Source organism: Nyctereutes procyonoides, unplaced genomic scaffold (assembly GCF_905146905.1).
Source record: "Nyctereutes procyonoides isolate TBG_1078 unplaced genomic scaffold, NYPRO_anot_genome, whole genome shotgun sequence".
NCBI classification, from domain to species: Eukaryota; Metazoa; Chordata; class Mammalia; order Carnivora; family Canidae; genus Nyctereutes; species Nyctereutes procyonoides.
Window position 1 is genome coordinate 69,876,941 of NW_026575126.1, and position 22,313 is coordinate 69,899,253.

General features: G+C 60.7%; 1 protein-coding gene across 2 annotated transcripts in view; it reads left to right on the forward strand.

Moving 5' to 3' along the window:
* Positions 1-20,027, forward strand: part of COL26A1 (collagen type XXVI alpha 1 chain) — a 163,367-nt gene extending 143,340 nt beyond the window's left edge. For both annotated transcript variants that reach the window (XM_055341299.1, XM_055341300.1), the window contains exons 5-13: positions 5,169-5,325; positions 7,107-7,205; positions 7,819-7,971; positions 9,643-9,726; positions 10,999-11,051; positions 14,340-14,375; positions 15,647-15,694; positions 17,689-17,773; positions 18,543-20,027. In XM_055341299.1, coding sequence (XP_055197274.1) covers positions 5,169-5,325; positions 7,107-7,205; positions 7,819-7,971; positions 9,643-9,726; positions 10,999-11,051; positions 14,340-14,375; positions 15,647-15,694; positions 17,689-17,773; positions 18,543-18,703 — 876 coding nt within the window. In that variant the 3' untranslated portion in view covers positions 18,704-20,027. The remainder of the gene's footprint in view (positions 1-5,168; positions 5,326-7,106; positions 7,206-7,818; positions 7,972-9,642; positions 9,727-10,998; positions 11,052-14,339; positions 14,376-15,646; positions 15,695-17,688; positions 17,774-18,542) is intronic.
* Positions 20,028-22,313: the final 2,286 nt, after the last annotated feature.

Consider the following 22,313-nt stretch of genomic DNA (forward strand, 5'->3'; position numbering starts at 1 on the left):
ACAGACATACAGACACACACAGAGGCACACACATAAGACACATACACATGAGCACACAGGAAAACACAAACATAGACACACAGAGACATACGTACGTGCACATACACACACACATGCATATACATGTAGACACACACACACTCACAGCCCCCTCCAACCTGACATTCCCTTTGGCCCTGCCTCTTGCCTTGAAAGCCTGACCATGAGGGTATCTGCCCAGTGGGACGGGGGCTGCCGGTGACTGTCACTTGGAGTCAGAAAGAAGTGGGACTGCCACCCACCAACTAGGTGGCTCTCACCCGAGCTCCCACCTCCACCTCCTTGTCTGTGCAACGTACCTGCTGGAGTAAAGGGCAGCCGAGGCCTCGGATGATGTGGCTGTGGGACCCGGCTTGGGAAAACGATCCAGCACTGGACAGAGGAGAGGCTCTGCATTATCACCTATGCCACATTGGGGTCCCCATCTTCCCCCCTCCTGTGCTCGTGCAGAGCACACGGCACGAGAAGTTCCGGGGTATGAATGGCCTCCCAAGCCCATCTGCAGGTGGGGGGGGCCCCAGCAGCCCACACTCCTGGGCACAGGCTGGGGATGGGGGGCCCCGTCCTCTGCTTGGGGTCAGTGGCTCTGCGGGGCATGGGGGTGGAAGCCTTCAGGAAACAGACACTCCCACATGAGAAAGCTGGGGCTGGGGAAGCCCTGGGAGGGCTGGGGGGTGCTGTGGAAGATTCTGGGGCACCCGAGATTTGAAAAAAAGGAGGGGTCCCCAAGCCAGCTGTCCTGAAGGACATTTTCCAGACACCTGAGGCTCTGAGTGGTTTGGCAGTGTCAAGTGACAGCCTGCCCTGGCCCCGGCCCAGCATGTCGGGGTGTTAAAAGTCGCAGCTCTGTGGGAGGACTGGCACTGTGCTAGCTGTCCTCCGCCCACCTGGACTCCGCCCTCCTGCCTGGTGCAGCTCCTCCCTGTCCTCCCACCCTGACACCTCGCTCTGCCCGACAGCAGGCTGGGCGTGAGGCTTGCCCCTGACTCTGCGGTGAGGGGGTGAGGGTCGTGACCCCTCTGCAGACCCCGGGGGGTGGGGGTAGGGGCAGTGGGATGTGTGGGAGGAGCCCGCGATAGGGTTCCTGCCCAGGAATGGCTCTGCCTCGCCAGGTCCCCGCTCAGTTCTGGGCTTCAGTCTGCTGCCCCATGGAATGGAAACAGGAGTCACTTTGCTGCCCTTCACTGGGCTGTGTCGGGGTGGGTCTACAGGGGTGAGCTTCAGTGCAGAGGTGGGGGGGAGGTAGTCTGAGTCTGGGGTGTGCAGAGAGGTGGCTGCCACCACCCTCCTTCCAGATTCCCAGGTCAGGGATGGGTGATTCCTGTCTCAGTTGCTGTCTCTTCTCTGGATCACCTTCCAGCTGTGTACCGACCTGTTAGCATGCCTGAGTGTCCCCTGGGAGCTTCATCAGCCCAGGTCAGAGGGCCCTGAGAGGCAGTGGCCTGGAGAGGGAAGGGGACGGAATCTGGCCTAGCTGCCCAGACAGCCTCTGCTGAGGCCAGGCACGCACCTGCCAGGCTCAGAGACAGCATGGAGCAGGGCCAGTGGCTGTGGTCAGGCCAGTGAGAGCCAGGCAGGCAAACTCCAGATGGGGAGTCAGAAACCAGAGGGCTGGCAAAAGAAAGCAGTAGCTCAGAAGCCTGGAAACCGAGGCTTTTGCCCTTTCAGACAAAAGACCTGCTTTGATGTATCAGGAGGGACGTGTTCAGCTATAAGGAACAGACACCCAGCCTATTCGTTAAGGACATTTGTTGTTTGCTCAACAAGAAGTCTACCAGAAGGTGGTCTTGGAATTGTTTGGGTGGCTTAAGAACTCAGGCTCTTCACAGTCTCCGCCTCCACCTCCTTTGTGAGTTGGCTTTTGTCCTCATGGTTAGTGCCTCATGGTTATAAAGTGGCTGCTGCAGCTCAAGACATCACATCCTCATACCTGTTCAAAGGCAGGAAGGAAGTACAGGCTCTGGCAAAGCAGCCTGACAGACTCATGTGTCTGATCATCCAGCACTGGGCTATATGCCTCCTCCTCATTGCAGGCGAGCTGGGAAAGTAGGTACCGGGCCAATCATGATTCCTCCTCTGGGGCACACCCACAGGTACAGAATAAGGGGTTCGTGAGCCAGGCAGCCATCAAGGTGTGCTCCATCTTCCCTTACCCCGTGAGTGCCTGAGTTCCCAAAGGACCCAGACCTGGGAGCTGATCTGGGATTCCTGTCACCTTCTTTTCCTGGGACAGCGTAGAATGGCTGTAGGGGGATTGCAGGGTGGAAGGCCAGTAGGCAAAAGTTTCCTGATTTCCTCTTTCCCCTCTCCCTCGGTTTACACTCTGACTTCACGGACCACAGGGCCACATGGAGTGGAAGGGAGCCCGAGGGGGTTTCTCTGTGTGAGGGCCACAGAAGCCTCGACTTAGCTGGTCTCTTGTGCAGGAGGGCGGCCTCTCGGCCAGTCATCCAGGCCGCAGTGATGTCATCAAGGCCACTGGCCTCCGAGGCTGGCTGCAGTACAGTTTTCTTGTGTTGAGTCCCTACGCCCGCTGCTGCCCGCCCTGGTGAGGTCATGTCAGCGGGAGTGGGATCAGTTTCTCCAGGAAGTTGGCCATGGTCAGGCCAGGAGGGCTTGGACTCTGGCCAGAGCTGATGCTAACTTGGCTGTGGCTGGGGCTCCTCTGCCTGGGTCCGTGGGCTCTGTGGGCCTTCGAGTCTGCATGGGAGGTGCCCCACAAAGAAGTGAGCCAAGGGGGAGGGGCAAAGCTGCAGGTGTCAGGTCCCCTGGGGGTGGGTCTGGAGCCCTGCCAGGGAAGGGGAACACCTGGGCCTGATCCCAGGAGCCCATAGTGGGTGCCCCTCCCCTGAGCCCTCAAAGCTGCTCCCACCCCTCTACTGCCTGGTAAATATGTCCATCTGGAGGCCCCCCTGAGACACTGCAGTTCAACCCAGTGCCCCGTATTGATCACCTTCACCCCTAAACCTGCCCTCTTCCGTGTCCTGACTGGCTGATGGCAATCCCACCATCCTGGGAGCCAGACCAGAACCAGGGGACCCACTCCTGCCTTCACCCATTGTCCTGTCCCCAAGCCCGGGGCACCTGGCCCTGGTAGTTCGTACCCTCATCCTCACTGAGCCCACCGGCCTGAGCCCCCCATTCTGTGTCATCGACAGCCAAGTCTCCTTGCCCCGCCCCCCCACTCCTTCACTGCCCCATAGCCCCTAACCTCAGATGGACGTGGCCGGTGAACTTCCCAGTGGACATTCAGTGGTCGGGGCAGGATCATCACCCTCCCCTCCCGGAGGGGATGCCATGGTCAGGCGATAAAGTTCCACCCTCAAGCTGCTGTGTGATGGCAGCCGGCTGCTTACTTTCTGTGTGCCTCCATGAGGCTCCACCAGAGCCAAGGCTGTGGCCCAGCTGTGGGGAGGTGGCCCAGGTACCGCATGGGACCCTGGTCCCCACACCTACTTGCTGGGCTACCTTGGGCAAGTCACTTGTAGTCTCTGGGCCTCTATTTCCACCTCACCTGTGATGTAGCTGCCTCAGGGGCCCTTGTAAGGACTAGAGGGGGGAGGGGCTCAGAGAAGTAGCCTGGTAGGGGGGTCTCTAGAGCCTCAGGGGGCAGGAGTCCACCCATCCAACACAGATGGAGATCCTAAGAGCTGGTGCAGGGTGCCACTTTGTTCCCAAGGATCTTCAGGGATGGTTGGTCACCCAGGTCCAGGGACAGGGCAGGACTGGTGGGAGGGAGTGCTCAGAGGACTCCTTGGCTGCACACCCATGAGACCTCAGCCCAGCCCAGGTCTGGGTGCCGTGAAGGCAGCTCTTTGACCCTGTGACCAGCCAGCATCGCAGGAGGCACGGAGGGCACAGTGTGCTGCACGCCCTCACTCTCTCATGGATCTATAGGGTCAGTCCCATTTTGCTGATGGGAAAACTGAGGTTTTCCAGAGGTCCCAACACTCATAGAAGGATGCACACGGCCACCTAGTGGTGGCCTCCTAGTGGAAGAGCCAGGATTCAAACCAGCTCCTGTGGCAGCAGGGCCCACGCCTCCCCCATTAGGTGGCACATAACGGGCGCGGGGCTCTGGGGGACCGTGCCCGCTCCCCAGGTGGTCTCTCCTGAGGCAGGGCTGCCAGCACACGCAGGAGGGGATGGCCGTCAATCCGCAGGGTCAGACAGGTTGCCAGGAGGTGGGGAGGGGGCCCTGGAGTCTCAAGACCTTCCCGGGGCTCAGGAGCGAAGGGAGGGGCAGGGGGCGGAGAGGCCAAGGGGCACCCAGAGAGGCCTGGGGAAGGCCAAGTGCACAGGCCCGGCCCAGGCGAGTTGGGGAATCTAACAGGATGTGGGGTTCTGGCTCCCAAGAGCTGGAGGGAACCTGAGACACCAGACTTCCTCCCCGGGCAGATCAGGGTGGAAGGACTGGGGGAACGCACTGGGCGGAGCAGGAAGCCAGGCTGCGTCCGCAGGCGGGTGGGGAGGGAGGGTGGGGTCTCCCTCTCTGCCTGGGGGGGCCTACCCAGGGTCTCAGCACCTGCGCTGCCCTGCTCAGATCCCTGGTGCACAGTGCCCCCTGCTGACCTCGTTGGGGGACTGCAGGGACTCGCAGGGGCCTCTAGGGCCTGGATCCAGGTTCACCTGAATTAGGGAGACGGTGTCCCTGCCCAGGCCCTGGGTCTTCCCAGGCTTTGACCCCCCCTGCCACCTCTGTCAAGGGGAGAGGACAGGGCAGCTTTCCACGCTGGGCCAGGTGGCCACCTTTTGGTTTCCTAGAGCTTGTCCTAAAAACCACACCCCAAGCCGGGCCCACTGGTATGTTTTCAGTAACTCCTGTGGGAGGAGCCAGGGAAGAGGGGGGACCACAGATCTCCCCCCACGGTGATGGGCTCTCTAGAGAGTACGGGGAGCCTAAAGATGTCCCGATGGTGACTTGCTTGAGCCCTCCGGTCCAGGAGGGCTCTCCTGAAGTGGCAAGAGGCAGGCACCGGTATCAGAACCTTCCCGCAAGGGGAGCAGTGGTGTGTATGATCACCCACACCTGGCCCTGGGCAGCTGCAGGTCTCAGGGGGCGCGTGTCCCTGCGCACGCGTGTCTCTAGCCTGGCCAGGGGTCCTGACCCTCTGCTTTGTCCTGCTCAGGTTCTCCTGCTGGAAGCAGCAGAGCAGCCCGCAGGCCCGGGCAATGACCTGCCGGTCCCCCAGAGCACCCTGCCGCCCTGGAATGAGGACTTCCTCCCCGATGCCATCCCCCTCGCCCACCCGGGGCCCCGAAGGAGAAGGCCCACGGGCCCAGCCGGTGAGTGAGGCCTGCAGGGGAGGACTCCAGCCAGCCTCTCCGGGGACGGCCTCCCAGCACACGGCCTCCCAGGGCCTGTACCCATAGGTCACAGGGCAGGCCCTTTGGATAGAACGCCCCCCCCCCCCAACATGGTATTTTGAAAAACTGATCTAACAGCTCAAAAACTGGCGGGTTTCACACAAAAATCAGGATTTGAAGCTTCTCTTAGAAAAATAGAAGCTCTGGCCATTGGGGCTGCAGCCCCTCGTGGAAGCAGTTGGCTGTAGCCAGATCTCTGCTGGCCCCACAGACCCACCCCATCCAAACTGCTATAGGCCTCACCCTCTTACCCCGCCGCGGGGTGCATGTCCTCATGGCCTGCCCCGCTGCCTCTTAGCACCTGCCCTCAGGCCCCCAGCCTGGCCATCCCCTCCTCGCTCAGCTTTCCTGGGAGCTTACGGCCTCCCACCCCCTCCTGGGGGGATCCTCGCTGAACTCCCCGGCTAGAGTGGGGGCACAGAAGCCACCTTGCGGTCTCTTCCTTTCCTGGCAGATTCTGAAGTCGGGACTATTTTCTCTCTGCGGCTTCTATGCATTGGGCTGTGCCCTGGGCGATGGTGGCAGTGTTAGGACAGCAGTGGTTAGGGTTGCTGAATGCCGGTATCTGTGCTGTGCCGGTTAATAAATATTTTTCTATATCACCCTCAGCTGTACAGGTATCATTTCTAATATCATTCCAGTAAGTTTATAATGCTTGGGGGTTACAGAGGAGAAAACCAAGGCTCAGATAAATGACCCAGGGGTCACCCTGTGATCTGGGGGCATTTTTTCTTGATAATTCTCAGGCCCACTAGAGCCCTGGGCAGGTGATGCTCTCCCTCCCTCATCTCTCTCCCTGTTGAACCCACAGCTTCTTAACACCCCTGCCCAGACTCAGCTCTGAGCTCACACTCTGTCCTCTGCCTGGTTTCCCGTGTGTGCCTGTCTAGTTGGGAGAGGGAGCAGAGCCGGGAGGGCACAACCCCCAGCAGTGGGAACATCTGTCGCCCAGTCCTGGGAGGAGCAGATACTGTGATCTTCTGATGGGGCTGGAGGCTGTGGGAGGAGGGGTGAGCTCAAGGGAGTGGGGAGCATCTCAATCTGGGTCCCCTGGTTCACCTCCCAAGGATTCACACCCAGGCAGCTGCCCCTGCCCACTTCTTCCAAGTCCTTCTGGTACTGGAGAAAAGGGGGACTTCCTAACCTTCAGAGGACCCAGGCCCCAAACCCCCAGCCAGGGAGGCTGAGAGGGGCACTGGGTGGGTCTCCTGGGCCACTTTCTCCTCACCAGGCACAGTGCAGTTCCAAGAAATGGCCACCAGGTGGGGCACAACCCCTACAAATGGTGACACCGAGGTGAGCCCCGGAATCCCTGAGAGCCGGTGAGTTGGGCACCAGGGTGCTTCGGGGCTGCCTGGGGGTCTCTGAGGAAGCCTCATTGGGGCGCTCTTTGCCACAAGCGCAGTTCCTGACCCCCAGCGCGCAGAGACAGCAGGACTCCTGAGGGAGGGTCCCAACTCCTCTGCAGCCTGGCTCTGGGCCCTTGAGCAGGGGACCATAACTTCTTGAGCCTCAGTTTCTTCGCCTGTGAAGTGGGGACAAGTAGCTCTGGAGATTGTAGGAGTCAACAGGTACAGAAACAGTTGGTGAACTGTAATGAGGTCTCTGCTCCTACCAGATGGCCCGGGTGGGCAGGCCCGGGGTCTCCTGTGGCTGCCCGGCCCACAGTGTTCTCAGGGCTCATCTCATTCTCTCCCCAGGGCCCCCGGGGCAGACGGGACCGCCAGGGCCTGCAGGTCCACCGGGCTCCAAAGGTGACCGGGGCCAGGCGGGAGAGAAGGGCCCAGCAGGACCTCCTGGTAAGGACACCCCAGATCTGACTTTATCTACTAGGGGGAGGGGCTGAGGGTTCTCTCCTATCTGACCAGGTGAGGCATCTCATAACCCCTGATCTTGCTGGGGTGAATGATAGGCATTGTGGGGGGCTCCAGGCTTGCTTCCTCCCACCAGCACCCCCACTGCCACCCCATCCCCAAGACTTTAGGGCCTGGTCTGACCCTGGGCTGCAGGAGGAACAGAAGGCTCCGGGAGCTGGGGGGTGCAGGCGTAGGGGTGGGGCAGCTGGGGCCTGGGGGCTGTTCTCAGCTGTTTAAACACCATCTGTAGAGAGCTCCCCAATTCCCCCTGGGTCCCGCAGGGAGGTCCTGGGAAGGCAGGTGTATGGCCGGCCTGGGCTGGCTGCCACCCTCGGCGCCCCGACCAGAGCTAAGGCCCTTCTAGGGGAAGGCCTTGCCTCCCTTGCCTCACACCCAGCTGTACCCGAGTTCCCCAGGCCAGAAGGCAAAGCCATTTCACTCACATCCCAGGACAGGCCTCTGGGGAGCCTGGTCCACAGGCCACCACCAACCTGTCTCCCATCTGTGGGGTCAGCCACCAGGCCCAGCCCTCATGTGACTCCTTCTCCCACTGCAGGGCTCTTGGGGCCGCCAGGGCCCCGCGGGCTTCCTGGAGAGATGGGGCGCCCTGGCCCCCCCGGCCCCCCTGGCCCAGCAGGCAGCCCGGCCTTCCCTCCAAACAGCCCCCAGGGCGTCCTCTACTCCCTGCAGCCTCCGACGGACAAGGGCGGTGAGTGCCCCCCCAAGGGACGGACCCTGGGGAAGCAGACCCGCAGGGAGCCAGGCAGCGGCCTGGGAGCCAGGCTCCGCCAGGTGGCACAGAAGGATCCCAGGGGGGCTGATACTAGGCCCCCAACCCAGCTCTTGGTCCCAGCCTGGCCCATCCCTGCCCCGGTGCTCAGCCTCTGCTCCTGGGGTCCTGATCCCCCTCAGGTTACTCTGGTGTCTGGCCGGCCTCAGTTTCCCCACTTGGTGACAGGAGCAGGAGCACATCTCCTTGCAAATCCCCTGAACTGAGGCCACTTAAGTGTTGGTTGAGCACCTACTATGTGTCATTCATGGTTTTTGTCACTGGGGCTACATTAGTAAGCAAAACAGCCTTCTGCCTCCAGGGGCCACAGTCTGGAGTTTCTGAACCAGAAACATCCACCTGCCTGTGGGGATGGCAGGAACAGAGAGGCCCTGAGAGTGGGGTGGGGCACCAGTGTCATTCAATTAAGTGCCCTAGGAAATGGGGCAGGGAGGTTTAAGAAGCGGGTGACATCCCAAGCACTATGGGGGATGGGGACCTCTTTATCTTGGTCAGAAAAACCCCAGTCCTCTCCTGCTGCTGCTTCTGTCCCGCCAGGCGCACAGCCTTTACCACTGACCCCCCTGGGCGTCAGTTTTCCTACCTGTAGAGCAGGGGCAGCTAATACTCCCTGATGGAGTTGCTCTGGTGGGAGGGACTCATTTGTGAATAGAATGGAGGCCCTGGGCTGCCCTTGGTGGGTGCAGGGACCCAACTGGGTGAGAGCAGAGCCTTCTGGAGGCAGTGGAATGCACAGGACTCAGGGAGAGAGCAGGGCTCAGCCGCACACTCCTGGGCCACAAGGATCTGGCCCAGGGCTCCAGCCGGCCCGACTCTGGGCACACCTCAGCACTGCCTGTCGGCCACCTGCAGCACCCTGAGCCCTCCTCAGATGGGACTCTCCTTACCCCCGGCCCTGGGATCCCCAGGGGAGGGCCGGCTGTGAGCTTTGGGAAGAGTGGGGACACCCCAGGGGGGCCCACCTGTTGTGCGCCCGTGGAAGAGTGGTCCAGGCTTCTGGGTGCAGAGGGAAGGCCCAGGGTAGCCACTTCCATCCCTAGCATTTCCTGGACCTGGCTTCTCTGGGTCTGGCTCTGGGGACCCGGCAGGACAAAGTCACACTGGACCTGCCCCAGAGAGACCCAAATCTTAGGAACTGGGCTGTTAACACACCCCACCCCTACCCCAGGCTGAGTGATGGGCTCTGTAGCGGCAGCCCAGGGACCTGTAGCTCAAAGAGGTAGGCAGGGAGGGCTTCCTGGAGGAGACACCTCAGGAGTGAGCCAATTAGGTGTATCAAGAAAGGACCGGTAGAGTGAGTGTTGGGAGGAGATTTCTGGCCTGGGGCACTGGGGAGGTGGGTAGGGCAGGGCCAGTCTCTAAAGGGCCTGGAATGCTCTGGAAGGAGATTGTGCATTACAAGAAGTCCTCTGGGCTTTCCCTGCTGTTTGCTTTGGCCTCCAAGGGAGCAATAGCCTCTGATTGGCGAGACTGCTGTGAGGCCCAGTGGAGTCAGGTGTGCCCGTCCTGGCTCTGGGGGAGCTCAGGTCCAGCACCCCAGCCCTGCTGGCCCTGCCCCACCAGTCACAGGCGGCTTTACTCTGCCCACAGACGGAGACTCACAGCTGGCTTCTGCTGCTGTGGACACAGTGCTGGCCGGCGTCCCAGGGCCCCGGGGCCCCCCCGGCCCTCCAGGTAAGTGCACAGGGCAGCCACACAGCCTGGTCGGGACTGGGTACCCCCTTGGAGCTTGGCCTGGGCTGCAGAGCCTCATGGGGCCAGTTAGGGGCCCATAGCCCTGGCAGGGAACTGGGGATTGGGTCTGTCCCAACCCACATGTGTGGCCGGAGGTGAGTTCCCTGGCTTCTGGGTGGCAGCTCCCTTGTGGGACTGGACACAGGAACTGCAAATGTTTCTGCTCAGGGCTGCCCCCCTGTGGGCCCAGGGTACATGGAAGGGGGGAGGCAGGGGGTCAGCACAGGGGTGGCTCTAGGGGCTGGTAGGCCAGGTGCCTATGAGAGGCAGGAAATCCTGGGCCTTTCGGCAGAAACCAGGGGCACTAGGGCAGGGGATGGCCCTGGGGCCCCTGGGGGCTGGATCTTGGGCCTGGCCTGACCTCTACTCTCCAGGGACCTTCACTGGAGGGGAGGGAAGGAGAGTGTGGGCCCCTGGCCTGCTCATCAGTTGTGTGGGTGCCTTGTCTCCCCTCATTCATATTTCACGCATTCACTGAGCACTCCCTACATGGGGCCAGGGTCTAGTTTCTGGGCTCCTCTTAAAAGGTGGCATTTGAGTGAATACCCCAGGGAGGGGAGGGAAGGTGCTGGGGTATCTGAGGGAGGCGGTACTTGCTCTGACTGGAGGAAGGGTGCTAGCCTGACCCTATGAGCGCTCCCTGGCCTACAGAGACAGACCTGTAAATCCACCTTGGCCGCGGGTGGTGGCAGGTCCCTGTCAGGGACTGGCCTAGAGAAGAGGTCCGGGTAGGTGCTAGAAGGCTTCCTGGAGGAGGTGATGCTCAGCCTGAGACTAGAGGAAAGACCAGTAGGAAAGAATTTGTTGGGCTTTGGAGGGAATGGAGAAGCTCCAGGAGGAAGAAATAACATCTGCAAAGACGCAGAAAGAAAGGAGCTTTCCAGAAGAGTATTGAGGTGTGAGGTAGAGGGGGCTGGGCTAAGGACTTCAGGAGCCCCAGGAGGGACCTAACTGAAAGGTGGCTCTGGGAGGCCATGTGGAGAGTGGATGGTCAGGACGCTGATATAGTAACTAGGCAAGAAGGGTGGCATTGGAGGGGAAGATCCTGGGTCCCCAGGAGGGGCAGACCTAAGAAAGATTTGCTGGGAGACTTGCCAGCTGGGGTGGAGGTGCGGGGTGGTCTCATAGATGAGGCCCTGAGGGAAGAGCAGGTTGTGGTATAGGGTGGGCAGGGGACTGGCCCCAGGTGACCATTTGTGACTCTGCCGACAGGTCCCCCTGGGCCACATGGTCCCCCAGGACCCCCAGGTGTACCCGGATCTCAGGTAAGGACTTCCCCACTTCTGACAGGGGAGAGGGCATTGTCTTCCCAGGAAAGAAGAGCAAGGCTGCTTCCCAGCATGATTTGCTTAGGAAGGGGCAGCCCAGCTGGCCCATCTGCAGCTCAGCTCAGGCGGGACCCAGGGAAGGACCTGGGGAAGGTGGGTGTGACCCTGGTGTCATCAGCAGCTTCTGCTCTTTGTTGCCCACTCCCCATGCCAGGGAGGTGTTGGCACCATTCCCATCTCAGGAGATGAGCTAGCTGGGACCAGGAGAGGCCAGGTGCCTCCTGAGGACAGACAGATCACAGAACGTCCACCCCAGCTTGTCACCGTCCTCCCCAAGAGTCAACTGTGTGGGAGAGGGCACCCCAAGGCCTGGTGAGGTGGCCCCAAGCCCTGGCTTGCTCTGCCTCTCCAGCTGTGTGACCTTGGGTGCAGAGGCAGCCTCTCTAGGCACTGCCTGCCTTGGCTGCTGAGAGGGGTAACCTGCAGCGCTTCCCTTGTGGTTGTTAGGAGGGCCCAAAGGAGAAAAAAAGTGCTACAGAAGCCCAGGGCCTGGGAAAAAAATCACACCAAGGAGGGGCCACCTAGACGCAGAAAGGGTGCGTGTCCTGCTTCTGGAGCTCCCTGCCGCCCCCACCCTCAGGCCTGCCCACCTACTGCCCCGAGGTCCCTGATATCAGGCTGTGCTGGGGTGGCAGGGGGTGGCCCCCATGCTGCCAGGGGTGGGAGTCTGGGCCTTGGCTCTGGGAGTCCACATACCCCTTCACCCCTTTAGACAATTGGTGAATGTCCCCCAGACACCCAGGGCACCAGCACCCCAGCTAAGGGTTACGGCCAGGCCTGGGGGCCTTGGAGAGTTGATGTTCTAGATATCCAAGAACCTGTGTCCCATGACCCTGACCTGCTGCCTGTTATCCCCCATGTTTCTTCTACCCGGGAGGACGCAGCCTGGAGGGGCGGGTGGGCGCACCGGCCGTGGGGTGGCAGGAGCCCTGGCCCGGGGCCCGGGGCACAGGGCGGCCGCAGAGCAGAGCCGGCTGCGGGCGGGGCCTGGGGGGCTGCAGAGGTGGCAGGAGGCCCCCGGGCCTGATCTGCGCAGAGTCCAGGCCCTCCAGAGCCGGGCGCCCCAGGCGGGGGTGGGGGCCTCAGAGAGGAGGCTTGTGGGGGGGCAAGAGAGAATGCCAGGGCCTGGGGCAGGAGTGCGGGGAGCAGCCCCAGGAGCTGTAGGAGGCGGTGGCGGGGGGGGGGTGCCTGGGCCGCTGCCCACCCCCCCCCCAACAACAGGCAAAGTCAGGAACCATGGGACGCGGGCTGCCCGCTTGTGCCCCTGCTCTCGGAGATACGCCGTCCTGTAACCCCAGCAGTGCTGGGAAGGGGAGGCTCAGAGGGGTTCAGTCACCTGCTCGGAGCTGCACGGCAGGGGTGGGGCCCCTCTCGGGCTTTCTTCTGCTGCCTCCAAAGCTTGCCAACACTGCGGTGGGTGCTTTGGGATAGCTTTATCCTGCCAGGCGATCTCTTATGAGGGTCTTTGGTCCCTTGTGGGGAGTACCACTAGGGTGGCTGTGCAGACCATATCCTTGTGGGGACCTAGGCTCATGAGGTTCCAAGGAGGTTCAAGGGGGCCCAGTCAGGGGCCCCTGGGTGGCTCAGTGAAGCGTCTGCCTTTGGTTCCGGTCATGATCTCAGGATCTTGGGATCAAGCCCCACATCGAGCTCCCTGCTCAGCAGGGGCCTGCTTCTCCCTCTCCCGCTCCCCTTGCTTGTGCTCTCTCTCTCTCTCTCTCTCAAATAAATAAATAAATAAATAAATAAATAAATAAATAAAATCTTTAAAGCAAAAACAAAAAACAAAGAGACCCCATCAGAGCTGTTCCTCCAGTGCCCCTTAAGAGGGCGTGAGCAGGCATCCTCATGGAGGGTGTGGCGTCCTCGGGCTGCTGGCATCTTGACCCCTTCCCGCTTTGCTGTGGTCTTTCTGTGAGGCTGAGGGCCTTTGGGGAGGGCTAGGAGGCTTGAGGGCACAAGGCAGTGCCTAGCTCATCTCTGGCTCCCCAGGCTCCAGTCCCTTTCCAGGCTCCAGTGCCAGGGCCTGCCTAGGCCCCCGCACTGCATGCCCAAATATTGACAATGTTGGAATAGTCACCAGCCTCCTGTGCTCCCCATGGAAGAGCCAGGCCGTGGCTTCACTGTGGACAGTAGGACCAGTCTGGTGACAGCCACTGCCTGTCTCCTTCCCTCATCAAAGAGTCAAGGCCTCTGAGGATGGAGCGGAGGTGGGGGGTCTCCCAGGGCTCAAATAAGAGTGAGAAGGGACAGTGGTGGGGAACCAGGTGGCCCCTACTTTCTCCTCTGAGCAGGACAGACTTGCGCTTGAAGCCCAGCTCTCTTACTTTCCAGCTGGGTGACTGAGCAAGTCATTGAACCCTGGGTCTGTTTCCCACCTGTGAGATGAAGGATCGCTTTGGGTGGGCTTGTAGTAAAGGGATTAGTAGATGCGAAGTAGCAGGCCCCGAGAAGACCCTTAATAAATGTTCTTCATTAACCAGATATCTCTTGGGGCCTTATGGCATCAGACACTGTGCTGGGCACAAGGACAAGGACCCCGGGAGCCCTGCAGTAGCTGACAGAGTGGGGGAAGCAGGCAGTGAGGAGGAAGGAAGCATCGGGAAAGAAGGGAATGAGGCTGTGTGATGGAGTGAAGGGGCCAGGCAAGTGGGGTGTGACAGACGTGCAGAGGTGACACTTCCCCTGAGACCTGAGGAACCAGAAGGAGCAGCCATGCAAAGATACCAAGAAAGGCCAGTCCAGTAGCCAAAGAGCAAGTGCAAAGGCCCTGGGGCAGGGTCTGACCAGAGGGGCAGAGTGTGGGTTTCTGTTACAGGGAAAGGGGACTCTGGCTGTGGCTATGGTGGGTTTGGGCTCTGGGGAGCCTTCTGTGGGGAGCCTTCTGGCTGGACCTGGACGTGGATGAGAGTCCTTGAGTGGGACCGTCACCATTGGCGTCGCTGTCACATGTTCTCTGGAGGCCCCTCCCAGAGGGGTGGGGGCGGGGAAGGGCAGTGCGGGCTTTGCCATCTTTGTGTGACAACCTTAAGGGCCCATTTCTCAGCTGAGAATATCAAGGGCTCTGCCAAGGCTCACTGAGCAGCCAATGGAGGGTGGCCCAGGTGGGGCCCTCCCGTCTCCACCATGCCGTCCTCCTCCCGTCCTGGTGCAGGGAGGCTGAGGGGAGGACAGAGGTATTAGGGGCGCAGGCAAGCCTCATCTGTGTTGTCTGACTTTCTGCAGGGCCTGGCTGGAGAGCGGGGCATGACGGGACCGGCTGTAAGTGTGTGCGGCTGTGTTGATGGGCCATTCCCAGGGCGGTGGGCTCTGGCGCAGGCCCAGGGTCCCAGGTGGGTGGGGGTCTGTCCCAGCCTGAGCTCAGCTCCACAGCCACCCCAAATATGGCCTGATTCTACCCTGCCCAGAGAAGGGGCAGCCTGCATAGGGAAGGGGTGCCCTTGGAAACTGGGGAGCCCCTCACTGGCATTGTGAGCAGGGACTGAAGTAGCCTCCTGGTGGGGGGTTGGACGAGAGTCCTCAGGTCTCTTCCGGGGAGCCCAGACCTCTGAGTTAGCCTGCTATGTGGCCTGCAGAGCCCCTTCCCTCCTCTGAACCTTCCAGGGGTAGAGGCGCAGACAGCTGGCCTCTAATTTCCCCTTGGAAACAAGAATGTATGAGTCTCAACTCCTGCCTGCAGGGCCAAGGAGGCAGGCACCTCCTTGTGCCCAAGTCTGAAGTTAGAGGTAGAGCCAGGGAGGAGGGATGGAGCTTTGCGGAGCGCTGGACACGGGGGAGGCACTCTTCATCCATAGTGAGTTTAAGCTTTGTTATGACCTAGCAAAGCAGGACTTTACTGTTCCCGTTTTTCAGAACTGGCAGCTAAGGCTCAGAGAGGTTAAGTAACTTGCCCAAGGTCACACAGCTAGGCAAAGATGGAGCCAAGATTTCAACCCAGGAGCATTAACCTCCAGAGCCATGCCTCCTCCTGGCTTCTGTCTGGTAACGATGGTGAGCCCCGTCACGGAACTTCTGGCACCAGGCTCCAGTCAAAGCTCATAAATACTGATTTATTTCATCCGAATACTCCTGTGAAGTAGGCAGTATTAGTACCCCATTTTAGAGACAGGAGCACTGTGGTGCAGAGAGGTCAAGTAACTTGCTCAAGGTCACACAGGATTCCACGTGGGTGTTCTAGTGAGGCTGGTACTACTGGCGGTGTTTTAGAGGTGGAAGCAGAGAGAAGCAAGGACTTGATCCCTGGCAGAGCTCAGTGCTGAGCTTGTGGGGTTTCAAACCTGGCTCCTCCGCACCCCAGAAGCACAGTAAAGCCCATAAAGCCAACCCATGCTGGGCGCGCAGGGGTGCCTGGGGCCTTCGGTGCTCCTCTGCTCTGCTCACCCCAGGACAGGAGTTCCCACAGGCCCAGCTGTCAGGGTCTGGGACCCAGCACCCCTGTCCTTCAGCTCTGCCTCCCCAACCCGCCCTGACTCCCTGCCAGCCCCCACAGTCTGCCTGAGAAGACATTGTTGACTGCATGTTTTTTTTCCTAGGGTGATCCTGGCGGGAAGGGGCAAGAGGAGGATAAAGCTGCTGCCGAGGTAACTGGTCCTGGGGGCCATGCTTCCCACCTGCCCCCTCGGCTGCATCCTGGCAGGAGGGCGGGTGCCCAGCACATCTGTATCAACACCTAGGGCACTGGGTGAATGGGTCCCTGCCCGGGGAGGCCAGTGGGTGAAGTAATGTTTGCAGCATAGCCGCAGATGGGGGACTGGCCTGGGGGCAGAGGACAGGGAGGACCCTGCCGGAGAGAAGCTTCAGGCTGCAGGCTGCGGAGTCCCTCTCCAGGGACAGGAAACCCCCTGGGGCATGGAGTTGGTGGCCTAGAGGATCGGTGGGCAGGTAGACAGATGGCTGGTGGATGTGGAGAAGACGGTGGGGGAGTAAGGATGGGAGCAGGGGGCGGCCAGGGCTAGATGGGGTGGGGAGGGGACGCAGATGGAGCACGGGCATGACTCTGGGGACCCATTGTCTTCTAGGAGGAGGAGGGACGCCTGAAGACTGGGGTGATGGATAGAGGGGATGAAGGCAATGGGACCAGCAGGGGAGACCTTGCAAGCTGAGAGCAAGAATCCCCTGGGCGTGTCAGAGCTCAGGGAGCAGCCGGCACAGGGGGCATCTAGCGTTCTCTAATGAGCCAGCCTGGGGTGTCTGGGGAGGTGGGCTGGGCTGGAGGGTGGAGGCTGGGGGGCCAGGGGCCCTTTGGGAGGCCCTTGCGAGACTGGAGACAGGAGGAGAGGCTGGAGCCAGAGCAGCTGCAGTGGGTACAGGAGGCAGGGGGGAGGAAGATATGGGTGCCAAGGCATGGGCATAGATCCATAGGTCACTTGCAGGGGCGGGGTATGGAGACGTGCGGTACTTACGACTTCATTAGCTCTTCGCATGCATTCCATGAGAGTGCATCCCCATGGCTCAGGGGCATGGGACTTAACTGGGGACCTGGACCTTCTGCTCCTCACTGGGACACCCCCATCCTAGACACGCCCACAGTATGGCTTTTGATGGCCTTTGGATCCCTGGAGGGAAGACCTCTCTCCTTAACCTATAGGATACTTTTTGGTTTCCTTTCGGCTTTTGGTTTTGTTTTGTTTTGTTTTGTTTTAAGCTGGCTCCATGCTAGGCTAGAACTCACGAACCTGAGATCTAGAACTCACGACCCTGAGATCTAGACCCTCACCTGAGATCAAAAGTCAGATGCTCCACCGACAGAGCCCCCCAAGCACCCCATCCTTTTGTATTGTTTTAAACTACATTGATTTGAACGTCGTGACACAGCTGTCACATTATGCCAGCCGAAGGCTGAAGTCATTCTGGGGCTGACTTCAGAGCGGGGCCTGATCCCCTCACCATCACTTTTTTTTTTTAAGATTGATTGATTGATTGATTGATTGATTGATTGATTTGGGACACACAGAGAGAGGCAGAGACACAGGCAGAGGGAGAAGCAGGCTCTGAACCTGATGCAGGGGGTTTCCTGTCCCTGGAGAGGAACCTGATGCAGGATTTGATTCTGGGACTCCAGGATCACACCCCAGGCGGAAGGCAGACACTCAGCCACTGAGCCACCCCGGCGTCCCCACCATCACATTCCTTTTCAGAGTGGCCTGGTCACCTGGCTTCTCAATAAACCAGCTCATTCATGTGTCTTGGTGCATAGGGGCTGCCCAGGTGTAGACCGGCTCCCCAGCAACGTGGACCTGTCATCGTCGTGCACGCTCGCTGATGCTCTAGAAGCAGTGGCTATTCCTTCTCTTTTTCTTGCCGGGGTGGCCACTCTTAGCAACTCTCGAGGTGGAGGCAGCAGAGGGGGGTTGGTGCAGAGCCAGCAAGGAGGTCAGCCACACTCTCCCACCCATGCTAGGTGCTCTGCCCTTGGCAGGATATCTTCTGGAAAGAAGGGCACATGGGGGAAGCAGCCAGGCAGCCACGGAAGCAGGAAAAACTGAGGCATGAGGGGGACAGGTCTGAGTGTGAAGCCTGGGCTGGCCGCTTCCTCTGTGGCCAGCCCTGACCCTGGCTGCTTCCTCCCCACCAGGGTGAGGGGGTGCAGCAGCTGCGGGAGGCCCTGAAGATCCTGGCAGAGAGAGTCCTCATCCTGGAGCACATGATTGGGATCCATGGTGAGCTGTGACCAGAGCCTGAGGCCAGCTGGACCCACAGCTGTCCGTAGAGTTAGGGATCGCTTCTGCCCCTGCCTCCCTACTCCCTGCCACCCTCATGGCAGCTGCCGTTGCCTCTGCTTTGCCTGCCTCGATGACACCTCCATTTGGCTGTCAGATGGTCTTCCCCAAATCCCAGTCAGACCCTGCCCTGCGCCTCCCCTTCTCAAGGACCCTCAGGGGCTCCCTACTGCCCATGACTGATGTCCAGGCACATCAAGTCCCAAGCCCCTCCCCAGCACGGCCTGGTGCCCAGTTACACGAAGCCACTACCTAGTCATCCTGTAACCTCTCCCCGCCCCACCTCTGTGCCTTTGCACAGGCCAATCCCTCTGCCAGCTGACCACCACTCCCACTTCGGGTAGGACCTTCTCTAGGGTCTCTTCCTCTGTGAAGGCGCCCTCCTGCCCCACAGTGTTCTGAAGAGCCTTCTGTTCTCTTATGGCGTGAGCTTTGCATGTCTCTCCCTGGCATGCTGGGAGGCCCTGGTGGCAGGGTGGTGACTGGCAGCCCTGCAGGGCCTGGAGCCCACCCCCAGTCAGCATTTGTTGCAGGGTGAGTGGGAGAAAGCATGAGTGAGTGGGTGCCCGTGTGCCAAGGTAGCCCGCTGCTGCCTTGCCCTGTCCTCGCTGGGCCTGTGGTCTCCCCCACGGGCTGGGCACCAGAAGCAAAGGGGCCTTTGAGGGCTCTCAAGGCCCTCCATGAGCCCACCTGCCTCCTGTCCTTCCAGATCCCTTGGCCTCCCCTGAGGGGGGCTCTGGCCAAGATGCTGCCCTGAGAGCCAACCTGAAGATGAAGCGTGGTGGCTCCACGCCCGACGGCCCCCTCGCGGCCCTGCTTGGCCCCGACTCTGGGCAGAGGAGCGCTGGTCGGGCTGGCGGCGGGCAGTAAGAGGCCAGCTCTCCAGGACAAGCCCCGGCTCTGCCAGAGACCCAACCCTGAGGCCTATGTTGGCGTGCTGGCTCCTGAAGACACCCCAAGCGGGACTGGGCTCCAGGCACCGACGATTGTGCAGGACACTGGCTCCCAGGGGGGACTTGGGGACAGATGGCAAGTCCAGAGGCAGAGTCCAGAGGGCCCTAGCACCCTTGGCGGGGCCCCTTCCTGGTCCCTGCCCTCCCCACCCTCACTTTCTGCAGGAGACAGGATCTGGGTGGGCTGGGTGGGGCGTGAGAATAATCCTAATACTCATCATTTACTGAGTCCAGGCCTGTCCGAGGAGCTTTCCCTGCATTGTCTCATTTAACCCTTAGGAGGTAGGCTTGTTATCCCCACTTTTCACGGGGGGGACGGAGGCCCGGTGAGTCTAAATCACCTGCTGAGGCCCCCTGGTTCCTTAACCCTCGACCCTGCCAGCTTCCTGTCTTCACAGGGGAGCTGAGTGGGCGCAGGGCCATGGGGAGGCTGGACTGGTCCACAGGGAAGAAAGGCAGGGTCCTGGGCCTCCTTCCTTGACCCCCTCCCCAGGGCTCAGGGTCTGCTCCAGGGTCTGGCAGTGTGTGGCCTGCAGCTGCTCTCAGAGGCCTAGGAGACCCTGAATAAACCCGTGACAGTCCCACGGACTTGGGGACAGTGAGAGAGGAGCACCGGGGTGCAGGGGCCTTCGTACTAAATGGGCATCGCCCACCAGTGCCTCCCAGGTTCAGAACCCACCCAGGCCTGCCCCTGGGCCAAGAGCAGGGAGGGTTTACTGGGAAGGCCATCTGTTGCAGCCTTGCCCTCTCTGGAAATCTATAGGGTTGGCCATTTCTGGCATCGTACAGCAAGTCCCATGTCCCCTTGACAAACTAGAGATAGGACAGCCGCCCAAGTCCCAGGCCCCGCTGGGGGAGATGCTGTGGGCCCAGGCCAGGGACCCCAGAGCAGCTTAAACTACAGGCCTCAGGGTCCCTCAGGCCACAGGTCCCCTGTGAGCCAGGCCAGCCCTGGTGCTCCTCTCTTGCTGGGCCAGGGCCTGGTCTCCACAGCAAACTCAGAGATTTTGGTGCTACCCTGGCTCATGTCTCCCCTCAGGGCAGGAGCCGTCTGTCCCCAGTGTCCATGGTGCTCTCCGGAGTGGGTGGCCTGGTCCTGCCAGGCCCTGGTGACCTCCCCCTGCTGTCCAGGCCCCGGTGCCCCGTGAGAGGCAGGACTGGCCTGGGGCCCGAGGTGTGGTGGTCAGAGGCGGGCGGGAAGTCTATAATGCTCTGACAATAAAGGTGCTCTCCCCACTGGGGGTCTGGTGTCCTGTGACGCAGGTGCTGAGGGAGGCCGGCCCCCGAAGTTCACATCTAGTGACCACGTGGCTGGATGTGGGGACAGGCACATCCTGGGTAGTGCCACACACACAGCACGGGACATGTCAACACAGCAACATAACGGAGGGGACAGCTAACCCACCAGGGGCCAGGGGAGGAGCCTTGAGGTTCAGAAGGGCTTCAGGGGTCAGCGGGAATCAGCTAGACAGGAAAGGGTGCTGCGGCAGGAGAATGGCATCGGGGAAGGCTCGGAGGGGCCGAGGAGGACAGCTCATCGGTGACCCCCGTGCACAGAGCATACACCCAGGGACGGGAGGCCGGCCAGGCAGCGGCGGGAGTGCTTTCCCCTGGAAGACTGAGCCCCCGTTTTTTCTCCAGGCTGCCCCTTTGGCTCACTGGAGCCCCCACCCCTTGACCTGAGCACTCCACTTCTGTTGGGGGAATCCTCACCCCCTGGGGCCACCACAGGACTGAACCCCATCTGACAAGTTGAGCCATCCACCCCTTCTCATTCTCCCAGCCCCATGGAGGAGATGAGACTGGAAGGGAGATGATCCACTTTGCCCAGGACCCTGAAGTGTGCTGCCCCCATGGCCGTCAGCGCAGGCTCCGTGTAGGCCTCTCCCTCTGGATGTCTCGAGGGCAGGCCACTTCCCCACTGACATCTGTATTCTTTTTTTTCCCTAAGATTTCATTCATTCATTCATGAAAGAGAGGCAGAGACATAGGCAGAGGGAGAAGCAGGTTCCCTGTGGGGAGCCCGATGTGGGACTCGACACCCAGGTGCCCCTGACGTCTGCGTTCTTAAACCAGGGGGCTGCCACTTTTGGAGGGTGAGGACTGAGCACAGGCAGGGCTAGGTGTCCACAGGGGCACCTAAGGCCCCTCGGGGCAGGACAGTGGCGAGCAGGGAGGTGCGAGTTCCAAGGACCAGGGCCTGGCTCTCCCTGGATCATCATGTTCTAGTGCTGAGCCCTGAGAGGTCAGGATTCTGAAGTCAGCCTGGCCTTCCCAGTCCTTGTAAAGGATGTTCGTCAAAGTCGGGCATAGAGCATATTTTGTATCAGCTGGTTGACTCAACACGTAACTTTTCAGTATGTAGATACCTGGGATGCCTTCATTGGTACCCTGGCCCTGGATTGCACAACTGTCTGGGGCCAGCCTTGGGGGGCTAGCAGAGTCTGGAGAGAGTGTCTCCAGCATGGAGGCAGGACTGGGTGCCCAGGAGCCCCCAGGCTCCCGGGTGTGGAAGGGAGTAGAGGGAACCAGCTTCCTGTGGGAGGCCCCAGACCCCAAGGGCCAGGGCTGTGGGACAGGGTCTCCCTGGGGGAAGTGGTCACAAGCTAATCCTTCATAAGGATGAGGCGAGGCACTGTGCCAAACACGCGGCATATGTCACCTCCCTTCTGTTTCAGAGCTATCTTTCCCATTTTGTGGAGGGTCTGGTAAGTCCCAGAGAAGTTGAGTGACTTGCTCAAGGTCGCACAGCCAGTGGTGGTGAAGCCGGGCTTCCGAACAGGTGGGAGACTGGAGGCCGTGCCCCTGGCTGCTGTGCTTCTGGAAGGCAGAGTGGGGTGCACATAAACCAGGAGACAGAAACAGCACTGCCAGGAGGGGCAAGTGTGAGCAAAGGCTGGTGCTGGAGGAGGAGCAGAACCGATTTGGGGCGCGGGGGGGGGGGTGGGCAGCAGAGTGAAGGAACCCTCACAGGGGAACTGAAGCAGCTGCCAGGTGCCAGATCTTGGAGGATCTCGAATGCTGGAGGGGGAGGAAGCTGACCTCTAGGGGACCGGCTCCCCAGCAGGCTCTCATAGCCAGTCTGGCCCCTTCCCTCCTTCTGGCCTGTAGAGCGTCTTACTGAGATGCAAGCCAGCCTGCGCTGCCCCCTGCTCAGAAATCAGCTGTGGCTGCCCTGGTGCCGGCCCTGAGCCAAGGCTCCGCAAATGGGCCAGTCACCAGGGTCCCACCCTCCGTGCTGCAGGCTGCATGTGCCTCGGCACCAGCCCAGGAACAGGGCCTGAGCCTCTCTCCTTGGCTGGCCTCGTCTCTGTCTGGCCTGTGGGTGCTGGCTGCCCAGCCACGTGGGGGCCCTTGGTGCTTGCAGGATGAGGGGGAGAGCAGGTCGGAGGGGGTGTGGTCTTGCACTTCCAGCCCTGGGGGACACCGGCTCCTGGCTTTGGACAAAATCCTCAGAGCATCACCTCCTCTGACCTCTGCAGTCCAACGGGACCAGTTGGGCCTCTCTGGTCCTCTCTTCTGTCTCA